The sequence below is a fragment of the Lepisma saccharinum genome, chromosome 1, assembly GCF_977018435.1.
Source record: "Lepisma saccharinum chromosome 1, izLepSacc3.1, whole genome shotgun sequence".
NCBI classification, from domain to species: domain Eukaryota; kingdom Metazoa; phylum Arthropoda; class Insecta; order Zygentoma; family Lepismatidae; genus Lepisma; species Lepisma saccharinum.
Genome location: NC_139229.1, coordinates 125498576 through 125520281, shown reverse-complemented (window position 1 = coordinate 125520281; position 21706 = coordinate 125498576). Strand labels below are relative to the sequence as shown.

Here is a 21706-nt window from a genome sequence, read left to right as displayed (position 1 = left end):
GTGCCTCCACCGGGTATCGAACCCGGGACCCCTTGATTACAAGGCGACGACGCTACCACTGCGCCATCGGGGAGGCCCCTATGTTAGTGGAGAAGAGTTTCAAAAAGTGTTCCATATCGACATAATGGGAAAATAACCTTTTTAGACCTAAAGATTGTTAATGAAAATGGCAAAATTCCACAAAGCACTCGTGGGAGAAATCTACATTAAAAAAGAATCAAAGCATGCAGGGAGAACAAAGAAAAGTGTTTTTCTGAATTTCTATATAAGAGCGAATAGATTGTGCAACCAGAAAGACACTTTGGCTAAAGAAGAATGGATTTTGAAAATTGGGAAAAATAATGGATATAACAATAATGAAATGAGGAAAATAAGAAAGAATGCCTACAAATTTTGCGAAAGGGAAAAAAGAGGAACCTCTAAAGATGGGAAAACTACAGCCAAAGAAAATGAAGCAGGGGAAGAAAACAAGAAACCTAAGTTCATAGGAATTCCTTACATTAAAGATGTCTCTGAAAATATAGAAAAGCACTTTTCAGAATATGAAAGGGCTGGAAAGGAAAAAGACAAAGATGCTAAAGGAGTGTATAGTATTAAATGTAACTGCGATAAGGAATACATAGGACAGACTGGGAGAAGCATGAAAATTCGATGGAAAGAACGAGAAAAAAATATTTGAGACTGGAATCGCAGAACAGGCCTTTCTGAGCATGTACTTGAAAACTCCCATAAAATCAAAGAAAGAGTTGTTATTAGAAGGGAAAATCACGCTATCAACAGAAACATGTATGAAGTAGCTAACATATGTAATGATAGGGACAATAAACTCAATCGGGAAGACTGAAATCTGGATAAACCTATTTAAAAAATGGGAAAAGGCCAAAAGAGGGAAGAAATAGGACTTCAGGTTACCCCGGAAGTAATTTGTGCCGTACAGGAAGTGCGTGAATTTGACCTGGAAATAACGTAGTTATAACCGAGGTGGAGACATGCTGTAGGGATATAGCCTGTGCTTCCTGCATTCCCTGCGGAACATGAGCTGCTTAACATGCAGACGGGAGAGAGCATAGTTTTTGGATTTTTAACTTGTTTTTACTGCTTTTAATGAATCTTAAGGGAATTTATAGTGAACATGACAAGTTTTAAGGAAATGTAGGGTGAAAGGGACATGGTTTTATCTAATAATTTTTTCCCCAATCCTACCAGTCCAACCTTTCCTTGTGTGATATAACGACGCAGCATGGCAGTATTGCATGCTTAAAGAATGCCTGAAGAAGGGGGCAGTCGCTTCTCAGAAACTTGGCTAACTCAAGAAGTAGACTCACAAATACATAAGTAAAATAAAATAGCTTTTATATGATATTTTTATTGTGTTCTTAATATAAATATTTTTTACTATTGTATACTTACTTATTGTAAGTATACTTCTTTTCATATTCATACAATGCACTTGAAAGGAAGACATGGTGTGTTCATGAATCATGCAAATATCTTAAGTGATGCAGAAAAACTTACTCCTCGCATTGAAGACAAGCAGTGCCCAGTATTTTCACTCAAAACTGCCTCTCGGGTGGCTGCATCAATCTGGAGACGGTCCCAGAGATAGCTTAGCTTCTCTCGCAGACGTGCTACTTCATTTGCTCTGTCTTCAATTTTCTGCTCCAACTCCTGATGCAAAGCCTGAAATTAAAACATACCATGTGAATTTTCAACAGAATTTACATAAGTACAGTGGAAACTCAATTATGTTTTTCAGGGGACCAAGCTGAAAAATTTAAATGCAGGAACATGTCTAATCGAGGAAAATTTTATAACATTTTGCTGTTGCAACCATCAAGATTGAATGAATAATGCGGGAAAATGTAAAACTGGGAACATAAAAATCTGAGTTAAACAGTCAAAGAATACAGTAATAAAATTGATACAAAGAATTCAATATATCCAACTGATAACCTTTAGAATACAGGCACACAAGAAACTTTGACCATGCATGCTGCAGTTAACAAAGGAAATCTGACAACTTTATATTTGCACAGCTTAAAATTTAAAGATCGATCTATCCTGCAGCTTGTTTCAGGCATGCAAACACACTTCTTGGGCTTAATATAGTAAACAATAATCCTATATATAATTCACACAAACACACATGCGGCATCAAAAAGAACTTAAAAAGGGGACATCTCTACAACACAAACTGTCACAGCATGTAGAGAACAAAGGCAAAACAACTTAAGCAAGGTTTAGTTTGTTGAGTACTCGTCTCGATGCCACAAGCCCTTGAAAATGTTATCCTGTATATATGTAGCCATGCTTCACAGGATCACAGATGCCAGTCATTTTTCTTACTGTCACAAAAAATACTAAATGCAACAGCAATTCATGTACCTGCATAAAAGAAGGACTTCATTAGTTCTGCACATTGGTATTCACTCCAGAAGGATGTTTGCATTTATTGGTTGCACAGCTTGTCCTCGGCACACTAAATTTTTTGCAGCTTTCTGACAAAACAAAAACTCAGTGGCAGCCATGAATCTGTCACATGGCTGCATATACAGGATGCAAAATTGCTGCTTCTGCTTTAGAATGAGCCCTCAATGAGCAAATTATTACTAAGTTGTTTCTATATGCCTAAAATTTCTTCTGTATGTAGGCGATTCCATAGTGACGTGAGCAACTTGTGTACGGCAAATGTGAAAGTAATTTGTCTCTAATTCACATATTTGCAAATAAAATTACTTGCTTTCATTTCCATGAAATATTCAAGCTGTTGGTCGTAGAACGTAATTATTGCATGGAAATCAGTGTGTGATGATGCCTTTGTGCAGTGAAAAAACATCTTTGAGTCATTGACAAACTCTGAAGTGTCTGTTGGCATTTTGCCCATATTTTTGTCAACACAAAATGTTTTATTGACAAACTGCAAAACATACAAGAGGTGCTTGCCAACCTCCGTGGTGGACTGGATAGCACAGTGTGTTACGATGCCAAGGGTCCCAGGTTCAAATCCCAGCCTGGGTATGGGTGTTCTTTGTGGGTGTCCCTTCATAATAACACCACTCATCCTCATCGTCGGAATTAGCCAAAAGTGGCAAGAAAGCAAAGTAAAATAAATTAATCAATAAATAAATGAGGTACCAACTGATATGTCTAACAAAATAATTTTGATGTGAAAATACCTAAATTTATAATTAAACATAACACTTTCGTAATGTTTGATTACTTACACTTCATTGAGTTTAAACTGGCTACGTGAACTTGCAACAGTAGGACGAGACATTTTTTCTTTACAAAGTGAGTACTAGTTTCTCCGTTTTTATATACTACCGCGTCTCTCTTCTCCCAATCATGAAAGTTAGCGACTAGTGTACACACGCAATTTTGTCCTCAGCAGCTGGACACATCCAATAGTTTCCAGATGGAATCATGGTGGATACCAATGTCTTTCAGATAAGTGTCGATAGATGTCAATTTTACTGGGTAAAAACTGTCTTCATAACACACTAATCATCGTCTTCTTGTAATCAAGGGGTCCCAGGTTCAATACCAGGTGGAGTATCCTTGTTCTGATGAAACTCAGGAAATGCATAAAAGAGGTGTGCAATTCCAGCTGACGAGCTTGAAACATGGATTTTTTTTGGTATTCCCAGGTAAACTGACTAACTAACTCTCTAACATTCTTAAACCCGAAGGTTCATGGCTGCAGCAACACAGGCCTTCCATCTGTCCCTATCCTGAGCAATATCTATATACTCTTTTCCATCCCTACCTATTTCCTTTAGGTCCATCTCAACGTTGTTCCTCCATCTTCGTCCTGGCCTTCCTACAGGTCTCACCATCAGGTTTCTCAACAAGAATCCTGTAAACTCCTCTTTCCTCTCCCATTCGTGCCACATGGCCTGCCCACCTAAGTCTTCTTGATTTAATCATTCTAATAATATCTGGACATGAATACAAATTATGTAACCTTCTCCACTCACATGTCTCCTCATCCCTTTTAGGTCCAAAGATTTTCCTATGGATCTTATTTTCAAATACTCTCAATTTATGTTCCTCTTTCAATATAAGGGACCAAGTTTCACACCCATATAATACAACAGGCAAAATTACTGTTTTGTATATTTTAACTTTTAGTTTCTTAGATATTAAACGAGAAGACAAAAGTTTATGAATAGAAAAGTAACATGCATTTATTGAATTAAGCCTACTTTTTATTTCCTCTTTAATATAATTTTCAGTTGTTAATATTACTCCTAAGTATTTGAATTTGGAAACTGGTTCAAACGAGTTGTTATCAATAATTAGATTTTGATTATTACCTAACACTTGGTTTCGGCCTGTAAGCATATATTTAGTTTTCTCTTTGCTAACTTCCAAACCTATCTCTTCAGCAGTTTTGAAAAATATTTTAGCATTATTCTTAATTGTATTCATATCATCCCCTAATAAGTCTGCATCATCTGCATATGCTAACCACTGAGTCACACCAATTTATTTTAGTCCTTCGTTAGTTTCTTTTACCTTCCTAACAGCATATTCTAAGGCAAAATTAAAGAGCAATGGAGATAATTCATCTCCTTGTTTTAACCCATCATGGATTGTAAATTTGTCAGACACATTAATACCCACACGAATTTTACTTTCTGTTTCACTTGTGCATATTTTTATCATATTAACAAGCTTCTTAGGTATTCCAAACTCTACTAATATATTATATAATTTATCTCTTTTGACCGAATCATATGCTTTTTTGAAATCAATGAATAGCTGATGGACATTTTGATTATATTCCCTCTTTTTTTCAAGTGTCTGTCTGATGTGAAAAATTTGATCTGTAGTTGATCTGTTACGTTTAAATCCACATTGATAATCTCCTATAATTTCATTAGCATATGGGGTTAGTCTTGTTAAGAGAATGTTAGATAATATTTTATATGTTGTTGAGAGTAGAGAAATTCCATGGTAATTATTGCAGTTCATTTTATCACCTTTTTTAAACACAGGAACAATTATGGATTCTTTCCACTGTTGAGGGATTTCTTCTTTATTCCATATTAAACAATTTAATTTATGAATTTGACATATTAACGAATTCCCACCATATCTAATTAACTCAGCTGGTATTAAATCAATGCCAGGTGGTTTGTTATCCTTTAACCTTTTAATAGCATCTTTAACTTCAGTCAAGTTAGGTTCTGGAACTAAAGGTTCTGCTGTGTGCACTTCATTTACTCCTGATTTATCTCCTACATGAACATTTAAAAGGTCATTAAAGTAGCTCTTCCATCTATTTAAAATATCACTTGGGTCAGCTTTTATCAAGTTTACTTTAGGTTGCCACCCCTTTCTAAATCCATTTACACCTTTATATAAATTTGATATTTTGTTTTCTGCTGTTTGTTTCAATTTCGTTAATTTTGCTTTTCAAGTAATCTCGCTTTTTACTTTTAAACGAGTGGTCAACTTCTTGCTTTATTCTCTTATATTTGGTTAGATTTGTATCATCAGAGTTATTTAACCACCTATGTCTAGCCTGATTCCTTATTTCTTTTAGATTATGTCATTCATTATCAAACCATGGCTTACTTTTTCTTGGTTTATGGTATCCTATACTTTCTTTAGTTGCTGATTCTATTGCATTATGTATGTGCTCCCAATTCGTATTTATGTCTGTTTCATTTAAATTCTGCAAAACATCAAATCTATTTGACAATTTAATTTGGTAATCTTTCTTAATTCTTTCATCAGCAAATTTTCCTGTATTAAATTTGCTGATTTTGTTGCTTATGATTTATCACTGCGAGTGACAAATTACCTTTCCATGAATTGATAATTGAAATGAAGTGGTCTATCTCCAACAGAGAAACGTGCATGACAATTTTTTTTCATGACACTACTAGCTGCACATGCAAAGTCTACAGAAGAGATTTTGCTCTTCTAACACCGTCTACTACTCCCTTTTCATGGAATGAATCAGAATATTTCAAGATAACTGACCTCATAAACTTTAGTAATTTTACTATGAACTTCTTTTAGATTCTGAGGAAGGATAACCACTCAGATTGTATATCATTCTGGATTGCATTGTCTACATTTGGTCTCTCACATAGGATAATCACTTGAAATAAACATGAACAAGAAACAAAAGCCAACTTATGCTGAAGATATTGAATCATGATGGATAGTGCACCTTGCAGCTCCCACCCTTTTCACTGTACTATAAATCTGTTACTCAAATAGATGTGGATGAATGAAACTGTATGTAAGCAAAAAACTTAATTAACTAGTAGGCCTAAACTACAAATGTTAGTAGTCAATTCAATTGTAGTAAATTTTATTAGTACGATGCATACATCATAGTGTATACTAATAGTTAATGGAATTCTAGGAACTGGGTTGAACTGTACTGTGATGTGTGAGACACAGTATTTTACACTACTTCCAGGAAAGAGAAGGAATTATTCGTAGTGTTAAAAGTTAGCCTATAGGTGTCTACTTTATCCTCAGAATAATGTTGCTTTTAGCTACCCCATTTTTTTGTCCATATCAAAAATTATCGATTTTTGTGACATGTGTGACAATACATCAGCATGCAACTGAGAGGCCCCGGAGTAGTCTATAGAAGTGCCAAATAAGGATATTTCTTCATTATCTGGGTAGAGAAGATCTTGCTATTGGTTTCTACATTATTTTTAACGAGTTTACCAGAAATTTTTGCTAGCTGGCAATCCGATCAGAAAATCAAATAAAATGCATCATTTTGAGGGAAAAAAAAAGCAACGTTGGCAAATCTAATTTTTAAATACCTATTTGCGAATTAACAAACAAAACAGATTCATATTCAGAAAATTCAGGCCTTTATTATGAAATTTCAATGTTTTGATATCTTGAGAGGGAAATTTTACTTCTGGTTGTATGGGTTCATTGACAGTGGAATCGCCCATGTGTGTTTACCAATGACAAGGTAACAGTTCAAATGTAATCACAGACACCCAGCCTTATTTTCCCAAGTGTGGGCATGGTAGCAAGTTGCATCATTTCAGTCCCCTAGAGGTTGGCTGGCAGTGGGCACCGAAATTAACAGAACCTCCTAAAAACAAGTTTTCTGGATAAGCAAGTACTTCATTTCAGTATAATAATAGGCAAAAGATGATGGAAATGGAAGGAAGTGTTGAACCTGCAAGGCTTGTCAAAATGTGCGAGTTGCAGGAAAGATTGTGGGTAATGGGAAGGAAAGGTAGAAGTTTGTTTGGGGATGGAGTTTTGGGTGGCTGCTGCTTCTGAGGGTGAGGGCTGAGCCACCACAGATATGGCATATAAGGACTCTTCCATGATAGGTACAAAAATGAAGAAAAAGATTCAAAGAACATCCAAACTAAAACTCTTAGTAATCATTATCAGGTGTCTACACAACTTAAACATGCATGAAACAGTAAACATACCGAAACTTTGTCCATGTTCTCAGGTGTGAGTATGAAGGCTTTATCATCTTCAATAGTGATCATTTTTTCAGTATCATTTCGAGGTACCATTTCAAGCTCTTCCATCAATTTGATTATGGCACTCTTTCGAGTCTGAAATAAATATTCCATTTTCCTCTGGAAAGACAAATAAAATATTTATTCAAATACATATTTCACCACTAACATTATACCACATTTCATTTTGCAACATATGTTGCCTATCAACTTGAATATCCTTCTGATTTTGTTCTAAATTTCCCTTACATCAAAAATTTTCCATCTTGCAATAATTAGGAGCACCCATATTTAGTTCTTTTAACAAAAACACTAAATGTAAGAATATACAATACAAAGTTTATTATTTTAAGTTTTTTATAAAAGGTGTATTTTCTCACTACATTTTGTCACAAATAATGTGAAATCAGTGCAAATTGCAAAATAAACTCTTCAATGTGGAATCCAAAGTTTATTACTGAGAATACTTTCAAATGAAAATTCATGTCCCTTCATATAATTAAGGTTATAGAATATCACAATCATTCCTAGTCAAGATTACAAGAATTGTTCTCAATAAGAAAAACAATTTTACATTTCAGAAATCACAAGATGTGAAATACAAAATACCATAAAATTTCCCTGCATGTAAATTTTCAAAAACATACCTTTTCAACGGTTTTCAATTCAATGTATTCCTTAAATTTGGCCAGCTGTTCTTCAGTTGGGACCTTGTTCGATATGTAGTATGGCTCCAAACCTAATCTCTCAGACAGGTCCTTCTCCTAAAGAAACAAGATTGTGTTATTCAGAAGTGAAATACATTATAATTTTCAGCACAACATACAACATGTTGTATGCATACATACATGTTAAAAATACTAACAACCAAGCTATTTTCAGCATAATTGAGCATTGTTTTACAGATGCAAGACTGCTACACCTATTACTTTGTTTCAATCACTGCAAATTCATTTACTCCTATAATTTTTTTGGACTTGCAAGTTTGTAAAGCAGGGATATGAAACCTCTGCAAATTTGCACACAAGAAAAAATCCCAAGAGCAGTCAACTATTTTCCAAAAAGAAAAGTCACTATGATCCAAAGTAAATAGGAAAAGCTCTCATATCATAGAATCATGTAGTTATGTTCAAAATATCTTTGTAGTTCTTGTACAATTTGGTGATAACTTTGCCACAGTTATGCACAATAAACTTTTGTTTAATGAAAGATTTATGAAAATGAACTATCATTCCTATTGATCTCCCAGAACGTGGGGGCCATCATCAACAAAGCTAGATACTCCTCTTTATTACTTCATGGTGAAACTTGTATTAAAGACAAACTGATCAGAGTTGCTCAATGTGGACAACTTGCATCACAACAACAAGGCTCAAAATGATTGCATGGTAGCATTGAACATTAATGGCTCAGCCACCCTATAGTTCTAACCTTTCACCCTCAGACTTCCATCTTTTTGGCAGTTTGAAGGCTTATCCCTACGCATGGTAGTTTGACCCAGAGAAACAAACTTGTGCCAACAAGTAGTGTGCTGATCTGCCTGTTGAATGTTATCTGTAACCAGTTAACACTTAGACTTTTCACTAGTCTCATGACTGAAATGATTTACCATATTTACACGTGTATCATGTGCACCCTGGTTTTTGTTGGGGAAAAGTGAAAAAAAAATTATATCTCGTACATAATATGCAGTATAAACCAGGTTCAAGAAATGGCTTTCTTAGTTGTAGGTCGTAAAGCTGTTGCTATGCAGATCAAAAGTGAATGACATCCTACCTATTCAATCAGTCACCTGTTGCTATGTGGACCAAGAGGAGAATATCCTCTTGTGTAAACAATAAGTCACCAACCCATGCCACCTCCCCCCACTGTGTTTAGTATCTCAAAGCTTCATCATTTACATCTGGTCATGATTAACCAGAAGTGGCAGTAAATACAAGTAGAAGGGATGCTTGCTATTTACTTGCGTCCAAAACATGGATCTCCAAGCCGTTGGTAGCAAGCTACTGGTAGCCCAAGGATATATTTTAAGCATTTCGTGAATGGTTGACTACTGGCAGCGATCTTTGAGGGGAAACTTTGCAATATTCGAGAAGCAATAATAGTAACACTAACAATTTACACCCCTTTTAAGCTGCGAAGTTTACAAGTCTACCTCTCAAAATGACTGGCCAACTAAGGCAGCATCTAAAATAAAGTGACCATGTCTATGAGATGTCCATAAAATAAAAACTCAACAAACACAGTGGGTGGGTGTGTTCAGCTAACAATTTTTACACCACCACAATTTATCCTTATCTTGCAGTGGTGGTCTGGTCGGCAGGGTGTCAAACTGCCATGCAGAACAGTTCGATTCCTGGGGTGGGAGATCTAAGGCTGGAGGCCACATAAAGTGGCTATGGGGCTATCACAGCCGCAAATCAATGAGTAGCCGGTGGGTGGAGTGTGATACTGATCATATCACCTCTAAAAGAGCCAAGATCGAGAATGTGTGGGACCCTAGGGCCACATTCCCTAAATGTGGCTACATGGCACAAGGAACTTTACCTTACCCTACATTATCTTGCAACCTGAAAGCTCAAAGTGAATGAAGTGCAAAGGAAACTAGCCATGTTGGAAGGGATCTCTCCGAAGGATAAACATTGCTCATTCTTTTTACCTTGTATGCACATTGAAGATGAAATAAGCTTGCGTTACTAGAAGATTTGTTTTTGATCGCCTTCCCTTATTTCTTAATATCCCTGTGAGAAAGTCTCAATAAAGGATACTGAAACAACCTTCACACTGGAAACATCATTTTGTTCCTCTTTCTAAACACTAAGCACTACAAAATATGAATAATAGTAAAAATAGGTAATTTTATGTACCACAGAATTTGCATATAATGATTGTAGTACCTTGATCCGTACATCTAAATAAAAGCCTAAGAATGTATTCATGGGGACAAAACAGGAATATAGGGCAAAATCTCTGTTCTACTTATGAGATAATATTTAATAATAATTAAAGAGCTATCATTTATTCAGAAAATTACTTTAGTACACAGTATCGGCACAAAATTAATGAACTTTATTTTGCATAACTTGCGAGATATCCAGACTCTGGAAATGTTATCTGGTAGTCTGTGATCAAATTCAAACTGATACGTGTACTTTCAGAGATTGATAGTCCCAATATTGGCCACTACCCATACATCCAAATTGGCTCAGCCTTAATCATGAACCCTTCCTTGCATTGCAGAAAACGAAAACTAATCCAAACTTAAGACTTATACCACAGTTCTTGAAAACCTTAGAAACTAAGGTAGACAAATATGAAACTTTACTGGTGCTCAAAGTACTAATACAGTAACAGATTTTAACCCAATACCCAACAATTTATAAATATCACTGAAATATTATGTTTTAAGAAATAACACTGTTACCCTGTAGCTGTGGCACAACTTTTCCACATCACCAGATTTAAAACTATGTCACTCAACCTTCAATTAAAAACATACAAGTTAAGAAGCAAAGAGGTTGCCCAGTCAACTTATGTAGACTTTCATGCATAACTGACTACCAGAAACAGACATGCAAGCTGTTAAGTGTACCGATGATAGTACTGGTATAAGTGTGAAGTGGTATTGGCCAGCCCTAGTTTTCATTCTATGAAGAAATCTGAACTAAACTTTAAAACTTACTGCTTTTCGAAGCTCTGCCAATTTACTTAATCTCTTATCCTTGATTGTGTGGTAATATTTCAATTCTGCCTCATATTTAGACAACAATTGCAATAATGGAATCGAAGTATCCTCATCCTCAGCTGGGGAATTCAAACCAAGTTCCTAAAAGAAAAAGTAGTTATATATATATATAGAGGCACATATTTTTGGTAAATAAAAAAGCAAAATTTCAGTACAAAAACTGAGTCAATTTCGGGTTCAAAAGCTGTAAATAAAATATCGGTGTTATAGCGGTGAAAAATTGGATGAAAAGTGGTATATAAAAAGATTTTGGTTTTAAAATTGTGAATATAATCCTAAATTTGATTTAAAAACTACACTTACTCCACAGAATTAACATTTCACTTCTAATAGCATATTTATGTATTTATCAGAGTATTAAGTTTATTTCTGTGTAAAGGAGTCCATTTTTGCTTCTCCAATATTAACAGCAGAATTACTCAATTTTCTGGGAATTGCATAACCCTCAGGATAATTCAGACCTCTGAAGGTGTCGCGTCAGTGAATAAACCCTAAATTTCGTGTTTAAGAGTTAATTTTGCTTTTTACAGTTCATTTCGTATTATTTCGTGACAAAACATGGTCACAAAATGCATCTCACACCTTTCAAAAACATGAAAAATTAACACTACAATGTGTTTTTCAAATTTAGTTTTTTCGTCAAAAATGAAATATGCATGCCCCTATATAATATACCAGGTGTATAAGCTTAAATCTGCTGTTTGCTCATAGATGGCGTTAGTGAGTGTATGAAGCTACCATGGGCACGCCATACCTAGTGTTTGTATGAGTTGGACATCTGCCAACACAAATCAGTGCACATTGCCACCATGTGCAGACAACAACAGACAGTGTTCCTGTGGTAAGCATGTCTAGTTTTGTGCCAGAAAAAGAGCATATGCGGGAAGCTCTGCTTTTCTGCTTCCATTTGAAGAAATTGGCTGCCGAATCGCATCAAATGCTTGTGGAGGCCTATGGTGACAGTGCTGTATCGGAAACAACGTGCAGGGATTGGTTTCATGGGTTCAAAGACGGCAATTTTGACCTGAGGGACAAGAAGTGTGAAAATCGGCCCAGGAAGTTTGAGGACCATCAATTGCAGGCTCTTTTGGACGAGGACGATACCCAAACGCAAAAGATGCTTGCCGAGCAATTGGGTCTTACTCAAGCAGCCATTTCCATGCGTCTACGTGCCATGGGAAAGGTTCAAAAGATCGGAAAATGGGTGCTGCATGAATTGACAGATCGGCAGCTGGAGAGACTCCAAAACACATGCGAAATCTTGCTTGCCAGACATAAAAGAAAGTCTTTCCTGCATCGGATTGTGACTGGCGATGAAAAGTGGATATATTTTGAGAATCCTAAACACAAGAAATCGTGGGTTCATCCCGGCCAACCATCAACATCTTCCTCGAGACCAAATCGCTTCAGCCGGAAGACGATGCTGTGTGTTTGGTGGGATCAACAGGGTATCATCTACTTTGAGCTGTTGAAATCTGGTGAAACTGTCCCTGCCCACGGCTACCACCAACAACTGATGAAATTGCACCGTGCTCTGTGTGACAAAAGGCCGGATTATCAACAAAGACATGGCAAGCTGATTTTCCTCCACGACAACGCCCCACAGCACACGTCAAGACTGGTCCAAAACTACTTGGAGACACGCAACTGGGAGGTGCTACCCCATCCCGCCTATTCACAAGACCTGGGCCCTTCCGACTACCATCTGTTTTCGTCGATGGGCCACGTCGTCGCTGAGCAGCACTTCGATTCATATGCAGATGTCCGAAAATGGCTTGAGTGGTTTGCCTCGAAAGAGAATTACTTTTTTTGGCGTGGTATCCAAAAATTGCCCGAGAGGTGGGCAAAATGTGTATCTCGCGAGGGCAAGTACTTTGAATAAATTTCTTGTTGCTTTCTATGACCAAACCATTTTTTTTTCTAACTACAAAACAGCAGATTTAAGCTTATACACCTGGTATATAACTTCAAAATAAAGTTCACACTTGAGCCTTTGAGTACACATAATTCACAAAGTCACTGGAGACACCATAATTACAGTTTGTTACAGTTAGTCAGTCACAGATAGATATTGACAAATCACTGTAGACACTAAATTTTAGATAGCTTTTCAGGCAAAGAATATTTCACAGAGATATTTACCTGACAGCTCCACTGTAGACTGGAATGGTGTATGGATGCACGGCTGTTTCCAAACACAGATTTCTGGCAATTCCATACAAAGCCGATCATTTACGTGACCCCTTGCTAATCATTAATGTTTTTTTCTATATGTGAACTGCCTTGCAAGTTAACGACCTTTGCTAGCACACACCCAGCTTCGTGTAAAGTGCGTACATCGAGGACACTGGGGGGCAAACAGCGAGGGGCATGGTGCTGATCACATTACCCCCACCTTCGGCTGTGATCAAGGAAGTGTGGGGCCCTAACTCCACACCCCATATATGCCTTCATGGCATGGTGCAAAGCAGAGAGAGCACTTCATTTATTTATTATTTTAAAAAATGAGAACAGCTTGTTATCTCATCTGAATAAAAATGGTTTAACAGTGTAATACAGGGGAATCTCAATTTCACGTTCCCAGATTTTACATTCAATCTAGATGGTCCCAACATAGCAAAATGTTATAAAATTTATCCCGACTTACATTTTATAGCATTTTAAGTTTTTTCGGCTTGGTCCCCTGAGAAACATAAAATCGAGGTTCCACTGTATTTTGTTTTAAATTGTCTGAATGTGTGTGTGTTAAAGTTAAATAAATAAAAAAATAATCAAAAATCTTACCTTGGTAGTCTTTCTCAAATCTCTGATAGCTGCCTCCACTTTCGCAATTGTTCCACACTTGAAATCTGTTTCTTCATGAATCATATCTGCCATCAATGTCTGAAAAAAAATCCAAACATTCGTCTTGCACAATAGTTCAACATATGCATCTATGAATACTGCTAAATCAAATTATTATTATTATTTAGAAGCAACACACATCTTACCATTCACTGAGAACTGCATAAAAAAACTCATGAAACATTACTCAAACTTAACAACTGCACATACGGTCCACATTTATTTCATTTTTGTAGACAATTGGAGTCAATAACAGTATTGATGAAACAACTTACTTATTTGCACAAATTACACACACTGAAAAATTCAATTTTTCTCAAACAATGCTGAAGCAAACCACTCTAAATTTGAAACAAACTATCAAAAGTGCTTTCATCATAGAGACGATTAAAGTGAATTGGAACAAAAAGGCCAAACAGAAAAAAAGATAAAAATTACAAGCATATAAAAGAATCCTTATATCAATGTATTCAGTGTTGTACATATTACACAAAATTTTCTTGTATTTTGTAGAAATTCAAGTTGCTGGTTTAGGGTTGTGCGTTCCTGAAAAAAAAAAAAAAAAAAAAAAAAAAAAAAAAAAAAAAAAACAGGATGCGCTGTGCTGCCAGACTTTGCAAAGCACCTTGCAGCCACTAAGCCCCGTGACAGGTTAAGTTTACAGTAACTTTTCGCATATATAGACCCAAACGTACGTGCAGAATATAGTTCCGCTGCAATACTGTGGATTTTCACATTGTCTGTGATATGAACAGCTTGGTGGTTGAGGCAAGACTGGCACGGGAGATGCTGAGCGGCATTCTGATTTGGTTAATACATAAAACCTGCTGCAAACTTAACCTGTAGAGGGGATTAGCTGCCTGTACTTAGTAGTAACGGCAACCAATCACAGTATATCAGTCCATGATCAGTTGTCTCGGATGAAAGATGATCAAATCTTTAAGTCTAGTTTCGAACACTAGCTGGCCTAAATAAAATAAAAAAAAATATATATACTCAAATGAAAGCCATTCTTATCTGAAGACAAATATAGTACTCACACTTATGTGTCTCTTCACAATTCCACTTCTCTTCTTTTTCTCTTCTGCCGATAATCCAACTTCCACCCATATTTGGACTAGCTTCTCCAAACCAGTTCGAATAATTCCCTCACAGTTTTGAGAAATTTCATCAATCTCAGCTGCACTTATCCCTGACCTATGGATAAGAAAAAAAATACTATTATTCATAAGTTCTTACCCCTGAAGTTAATTCACATTAAATCACCTGTATCTACTACATGTAATTACTCTTCTAAATGCTGTATAGAAAATAAAAACACTAAAATAATTGCCCAAGTTCAGATTGTGTAATTCCACCATCATTATACAGATCCATTTTCTACATGAAATGAATTATAAACATTTATATAACACTGATGATTTTGTCCAAGTCTTTCTTAATAACCAATTTTGCCACCATTTTGAACAGAACAAAAAAATTGCAAAACTGGATAATTTTCCAATATGCAAGTACAAAATTATTGTCACTCCTATTTAGTTGAGTAATATTAGCCAGTGTGGGTAAATATAGTGGGGGCAGGAAACAGTTCTTCAAAAAGCATCAATTCAGCAGGTGAGGATGAACCACGGGAGTAAGCAGCTTTTGAAGAAAGGATTGTGGGAATTCCATCAGGGTCTAGTGATTGGTGCAACAGCATTGAAGTGAGGGTGAGATACATCTTCAGGAAAGAAAGTAGGCCAGAGGGAGATGACCTACACCACCTGAAAGGGAGGATAACAGAATGTGACATGCAAATACCGCCTGCCACAATCTTTAGTGTCCTGAAGAATTGGGAGCATCATCTGAACATGTGCCTTGCTGAAGAGGGTCAACATATTAAGCATATCAAATAAACAACATAAGCTGAATTGAATAACACTATGGTTTCTGACTTTTGACTCACCCTTTACGAACCGAACCACCTGACCATTGAGACCGTAAAACGACTACACATCTCAAAATCACAAAACTCCCTCAGGATAAAATGTGATTTGTCTCGTTGAAAGGAAATTAAAAATCTCACCTTTAGGTAGTGTAACCCAGCCATGTCAAACAAGGAGCCCACAGCATCCCTCAATGCAGCTACCTACATTTCACCCATGCAGGACTATCTATCTATACCAGAGGTTCTCAAACTGTGGTACACATACCCCCCAGGGTACATTAACAACTTGAAGGGGGTATGCGATCAGCATCAGAGAAATGTCGAGAATAGCCGCAGAACATTATTCTTGCTGCAGGTGTGAAGAGCAGACTTCATAGCTTAACATTCAACACGAAAATGAGGCTGATTTTGATACTGACACTTATCTTTGTTTCATATGTTTTGATATAAAATACTCGTTCGAAATGTGTAATAAACTAAATTTGGAGCCAAATGTCCGCTTGAAAGTTCCAAGTGCACAACCAGACATCAAGAAACTGTGTCAGGCTATGCAGGCACATCATTCTCACTAGAAACTCTGAGGATTTATAATAAAAAAAAAAACTCCAAGATTGTGTTCACAGTTAGTTTACAAACTTATTATTGTTCTTTCCTTTTTGTCAATAACTTTGGAAAAGTGCATGAAAATTAGTTTATTTATGTATACTTCTTAGCATACATGTGTTTCAAAACTAATTAAAAAGAGTGTAAACATAGGTTCACCCAACAAAATAATACATGTAGGGTTCTAATGCTTCTTGTTTACCATCATTGAATGTATACAGCCATTTTGCTCTATTGCAGATACATGCGTCAAACAAACTAGGGGCGATTAGTACAGGGTCTGTATTTTAAGTAATGAGAATTTTTTTTTTCTGCCACGACTAGACGTCAGAGCCTGCTGGGACCGGTTGGAGTTGGTAGTGGGGTGTGTGACCTTGAAAACGCTCCAAGCGGCAGTTGCCTGCTGGCGTCCGTTGAGGCATGATCACGCGTGGCGTGGACGTCTGCAAAGTAGTGTGTGCAAGAGCAAAATGCAGCAAAGCATGGAACAGCGGTACGCGATCAAATTTTGTGTGCACCTTGGAAAATCTGGTGCAGCAACGCTGGAAGTGATTCGGAAAGCGTACGGCAGTGACAGTTTATCACAAGCGCAAGTGTTTCAGTGGCACAAAATGTTCAAAGAAGGCCAGGAGAGCGTGGAGAACCCCGCGCAGGGCGCCCGTCAACCTCAAGAACCAGAGACAACGAACAACGTGTGCGAGATTTGCTGAACGCGGACAGGCGTGTCAGTGTGCGGTTTATCGCGGATACGCTAGGACTCGATAAAATGGTTGTTCTCAAAATCATCACCGAGGATCTTGGGATGAGAAAAATTTGCACCAAGCTCGTCCCGAAAGTTTTGACGAACGAGCAATTGCACAACCGCCGGTTCAGACGGGTCAACCGAGTGCGACCAGAAATTTCCGCTGATTGGAAGCTCCATCATGACAATGCGCCATGTCACACGTGCTTCGTGGTTAGAGAGTTCCTGACGAAATCTGGCATCACAACGATTCCTCAGCCTCTCTACAGCTCCAACCTTGCCCCTGCAGATTTTTTCCTCTTTCCCAGAGTGAAAACAGCCCTCAAAGGACACCACCACGGAACCCTGGATGCTGTCAAAGCGGCTTGCACGCGTGCTCTGAAGGCTGTTTTAGTTGCTGGCTTTCAGGGAGCGTACGACGCATGGAAAACTCGCCTGCAGAAGTGTGTTGACGCTCAAGGGGCATACTTTGAAGACTACTAAAGATTTGTAGCGATATCTGTAATAAATTTTGTTTTCTGGATTTATTCTCATTACTTAAAATACAGACCCTGTATGATCTAATACTCGTCCCCTTCCTGCTCATGTAGAATCATAATTTTAGCATGTGTAGAAAGTAGACATCTTGTGATGACTTTATGCCAAAATGCAAGATGTTTTACCATGTACTTTTTTTCTTGGCGGGTGTTGGCAGTAGAGCATTTGTAAGAACGTGGTGAAAATGGAAAATAGTGAGGTTCGTGCTGTCATCAAGTACTTAAAATTGAAAACCTACAGCCAAAGGAAATTCATGAGGACTTGGTACAAACAGTAGGGCTGTCTGCTCAATCATATCCCACCGTTGTGTGATGGTGCCGTGAGTTCAGCTGTGGCAGACAGTCATGCGAAGATGCCCATGCAGGTGGGCCACCAGTAACATTGAGAAGATCCTTGACATGGCAAACAGAAGAGTCACCTTCAGGTATTTAGCAGAGAGTACAGGGTTGTCAACCGGCACAGTTCATAACATCTTAACCAATCATTTGTGTATGGAAAAAGTTTTGGCATGACGGATCCCGCGAAACCTGATCAGAAGAGAAGCAGGGTGACATGTTCAAGGTAACTTTTGGACATGTATCATGCAGATCCAGACGACTTTTTTGGCCAGATTTGTGACGGTGGACGAAATATGGGTCCACCACTTTGACCCCGAATCCAAACAAAGCTCCATGCAATGGAAGCACACCAGCTCCGAAGAAATTTCATGTTCCACAGTCAGCTAGAAATGTTATGGCAACTGTATTCTGGGATGCCAAGGGGAATACTGCTGTTGGATTATCTGGAACCACCATTATGGGCCAGTATTATGCTGACCTTATGCCAAAATTGCGAGCTGCAATAAAGAGCAAGAGTCAAGGAATGTTGACACATGGAGTGCTGCTGCAGTCCACAGATTTCCTTCTGCTAGCAGACTTTCCCGGGCATCACGTGAGTGTTTCCAACCATTGGCGGAAGCCTTGGTGCTTTGTCCTCTGCCTACCAGCGGTCGCCGCTTACTTCGCGTGTTCTATGTTGCCAGATTGTCAAGGATGTGAATGTTCTGCTGGAGGAGACATCTGTGCGTGCACCCCCAAATAACTACTCTCAGTCCGGCCTGTTGCTAAGTTTATGCCAAAATCGGTGGCAACAAGGTTCTGTAGATGTCAGAGAAGGTTTTGGCGGGACCCGTGCTAAATTGCCAAAAAAAAATGTAAATGTCTTAAAAACAATGCATTTATGAGCTCAAAAATTAACAAAAGATAATGTTTCTCCTTAACCCTGCGTTGGTCAAGCACAGACTCTAGTTCCGGGTGTGTGGTTCTAATGTCACCATTTATCAATTATTGTTTTGTCAAGATCCTTCCTCTGAGTTTCAAAGCTTCCTCTCTTACACCACATTTTGTTTTCAGTGTTACTAAAATATTAGAGCCGCTAGGGAGGGTTCATTGATGCCCCTTGCTGTCTGAGTTCATGCGCGACTATAGACATACCTAGTTTTTAATGAAAATCCAGTCTGCCGTTCTGTGACTGACTAACAAAGAGTGCCTTTATAAAGTTTTACAGAATCTCAATTGTTTACAAAAAAGATTTAATCGCAATAATTGAGGATTTAGCACTTTAGACTTTTAATTGAACATATTTTAAAAACCCGATCTCTAGCACCGTGCACGACCATCTATGTAATTATTTTTGCACGACCCACGAAGAGTTAAATATGCTAGGACCAGCCAACTCAAAATCCATGACCTAAAATGTAAAAAGAATGATCATTTTATTAACACTCCAGACAGTAGTTGAAACTAAGTCTATCATTTGACTTCAGTGTTTACTTCGAATTCATGTCACAAACTTTATGAAAGTTTTCGAAATGACATTAGCACACTTTTAAACATCAAAATCTGCATTTAACATAAATTTACAATGAAAAAATCAATATTTGGCCCAAGTTCCTTTTGTTTTATTGCAATTTCATCATGCTACAAATGCATTTTTTTACAAGGTTCGATTTAGATCTAAATCTGTTAGTTAACATATACTGTGGAGTTTTATCAATTACTTAACATTCTGTTTAATATATGCTTTCATGGTTAGGTTAGACAGGTCAGATTTGGATCTTTTAGCATTAAAATAAAGTCCCTAAATGCATTCTACTAAGGTTGTGATTTACTTCTACATTCATTCCCACTCTTCTACTTACAGTCTCTTGTCAACGGAGAATACCATATACATGGGAGGAGTGTATGCTGGCGCAAGGTAATGTTTAAGTTGTTCTTTTCCAACATCGAATCCAAACTGTGCTCATTACTTAAAGTAAGATTCAAATTTCGTGTGACAATGATTTCCAAAATTCTACGATAATTAGTCTTTCTGCTAGGAAAATTTGAAAAAAATCATAAAACAATCTGAACCATTACCCAATATTTTCATCAATTGTTACCGGTACATATTAAAATATGTATGCTCCAGAAAAGAAAATGACCTAAAATTCCAAAATATGATTCCAAGAAATTCATCTTCAAAGCCTGTTTGTCACAAAACAAGTAAATACGGAGGCATGCATGTTACCAAGAACAAATCCTAGCCCTACACATTGAGATACTTTATCGTGATTAAACAACACCACTTCAACATCTTGTCTACTGGAGTTAGCTGTACTTCAGCATGTAACCAAGAGTTCACCAAAATAAGATAAATACTGGACAGCGTGCATGTCTATAGGTCGCGATGAACATTCTTGAACTTAACATACCAATACTATGCTATTACAGACTTCTGTAAATACTTTTTGCTTTGTTCTACTCGAGTTTTACTGCACTTTAGAAATTTTAAAACCGTAGTTTACCATACATCTCGTACACGTATCCACAAGTAGCAGTAAGAAAATTCCTTCGACATTTCAAGTTATTTTCAATTTCGCGATATTTCCATTATGGAGAAAAACGTACCAGTGTTTGGAGTGGAATAGCATAACAGTTTTTTTTTTCTAAGTCTAAGAATACACTGTTTTTATTAAATGTTTGAGTGAATTACACACGGAACCCTAACCATCAAGAATGGAACATGACACACCTCTCGCCTCCCTCAAACTTTTTTCATTGAATAGGAATATGTGAATTCACTGTTGAGCTTATGTGACATTTCATTTAATGCAGCCTTCAGATTTTTATAGCTGCGGAATTAGATTTTACATGTTTTCCAGTATGACCGGACCGATGATACAGGTAAAATGCCGTTCTGGGAAACCAGGTAAAGGACAGGTGGTAGTAGTATGTACTCACGTATTTGCAAATTCGAGACCAGCCATTTCGAAGTTATGCCTTGAACACAAATACAATTCGTCAACACATACAACAGATGGTTTTACATATTTCAAAGTACAAGCGGGTCCCAAAACTCGTGCACAATTCAACACTAGTCAAACAAAGCCACAAGCAAAAATTCAAGCACAGCACAACACAATTCAAAATGTTCGCTGCTTTCTTTGAAAAAGCGGATGAGTCAGAGGCAGCGTTTCATTGGACAAAATGAAAGCTTGCGCCTATCTGATTCGTTGCATCATTTCGTGAGCGCGGTTTCGTACGATTCATTCCTATCGGAAGGATTTCAAGCAATTCTTTGACTTCTCCTGAAATTTGTCCCTATTTGCATTTATTTTGTTCCTTTGAGCCTGGAATTAGACACAATTGTATCAAGAAAGACTTTAATATGTATAGAAAACAAGCATGCTTTGCTGTGCTGAACAAGGAACATACAGCATGCACTAGCGTACGCTGCGTTACGCAGGGGGCTGACGGGGTACATTCCTTTCCAAGATTTTGAGAAAATCAAGATTCTCAAATAAAAGCAGTAAA

The 21706-nt window shown here is 37.3% G+C and overlaps 1 protein-coding gene across 2 annotated transcripts in view; it reads right to left on the bottom strand.

Annotated features, from left to right (window-relative positions):
• Nucleotides 1-21350, bottom strand: part of LOC146000614 (protein regulator of cytokinesis 1-like) — a 54649-nt gene extending 33299 nt beyond the window's left edge. Inside the window, exons 1-7 of one of the 2 annotated variants that reach the window (XM_083138373.1) lie at nucleotides 21134-21350; nucleotides 15105-15261; nucleotides 14005-14103; nucleotides 11158-11301; nucleotides 8123-8239; nucleotides 7440-7595; nucleotides 1516-1680 (exon numbers count right to left, since the gene is read on the bottom strand). In XM_083138373.1, coding sequence (XP_082994499.1) covers nucleotides 1516-1680; nucleotides 7440-7595; nucleotides 8123-8239; nucleotides 11158-11301; nucleotides 14005-14103; nucleotides 15105-15261; nucleotides 21134-21159 — 864 coding nt within the window. In that variant the 5' untranslated portion in view covers nucleotides 21160-21350. The remainder of the gene's footprint in view (nucleotides 1-1515; nucleotides 1681-7439; nucleotides 7596-8122; nucleotides 8240-11157; nucleotides 11302-14004; nucleotides 14104-15104; nucleotides 15262-21133) is intronic. The other variant, XM_083138371.1, reaches the window with a different exon arrangement.
• Between the last annotated feature and the right edge of the window lie 356 nt (nucleotides 21351-21706).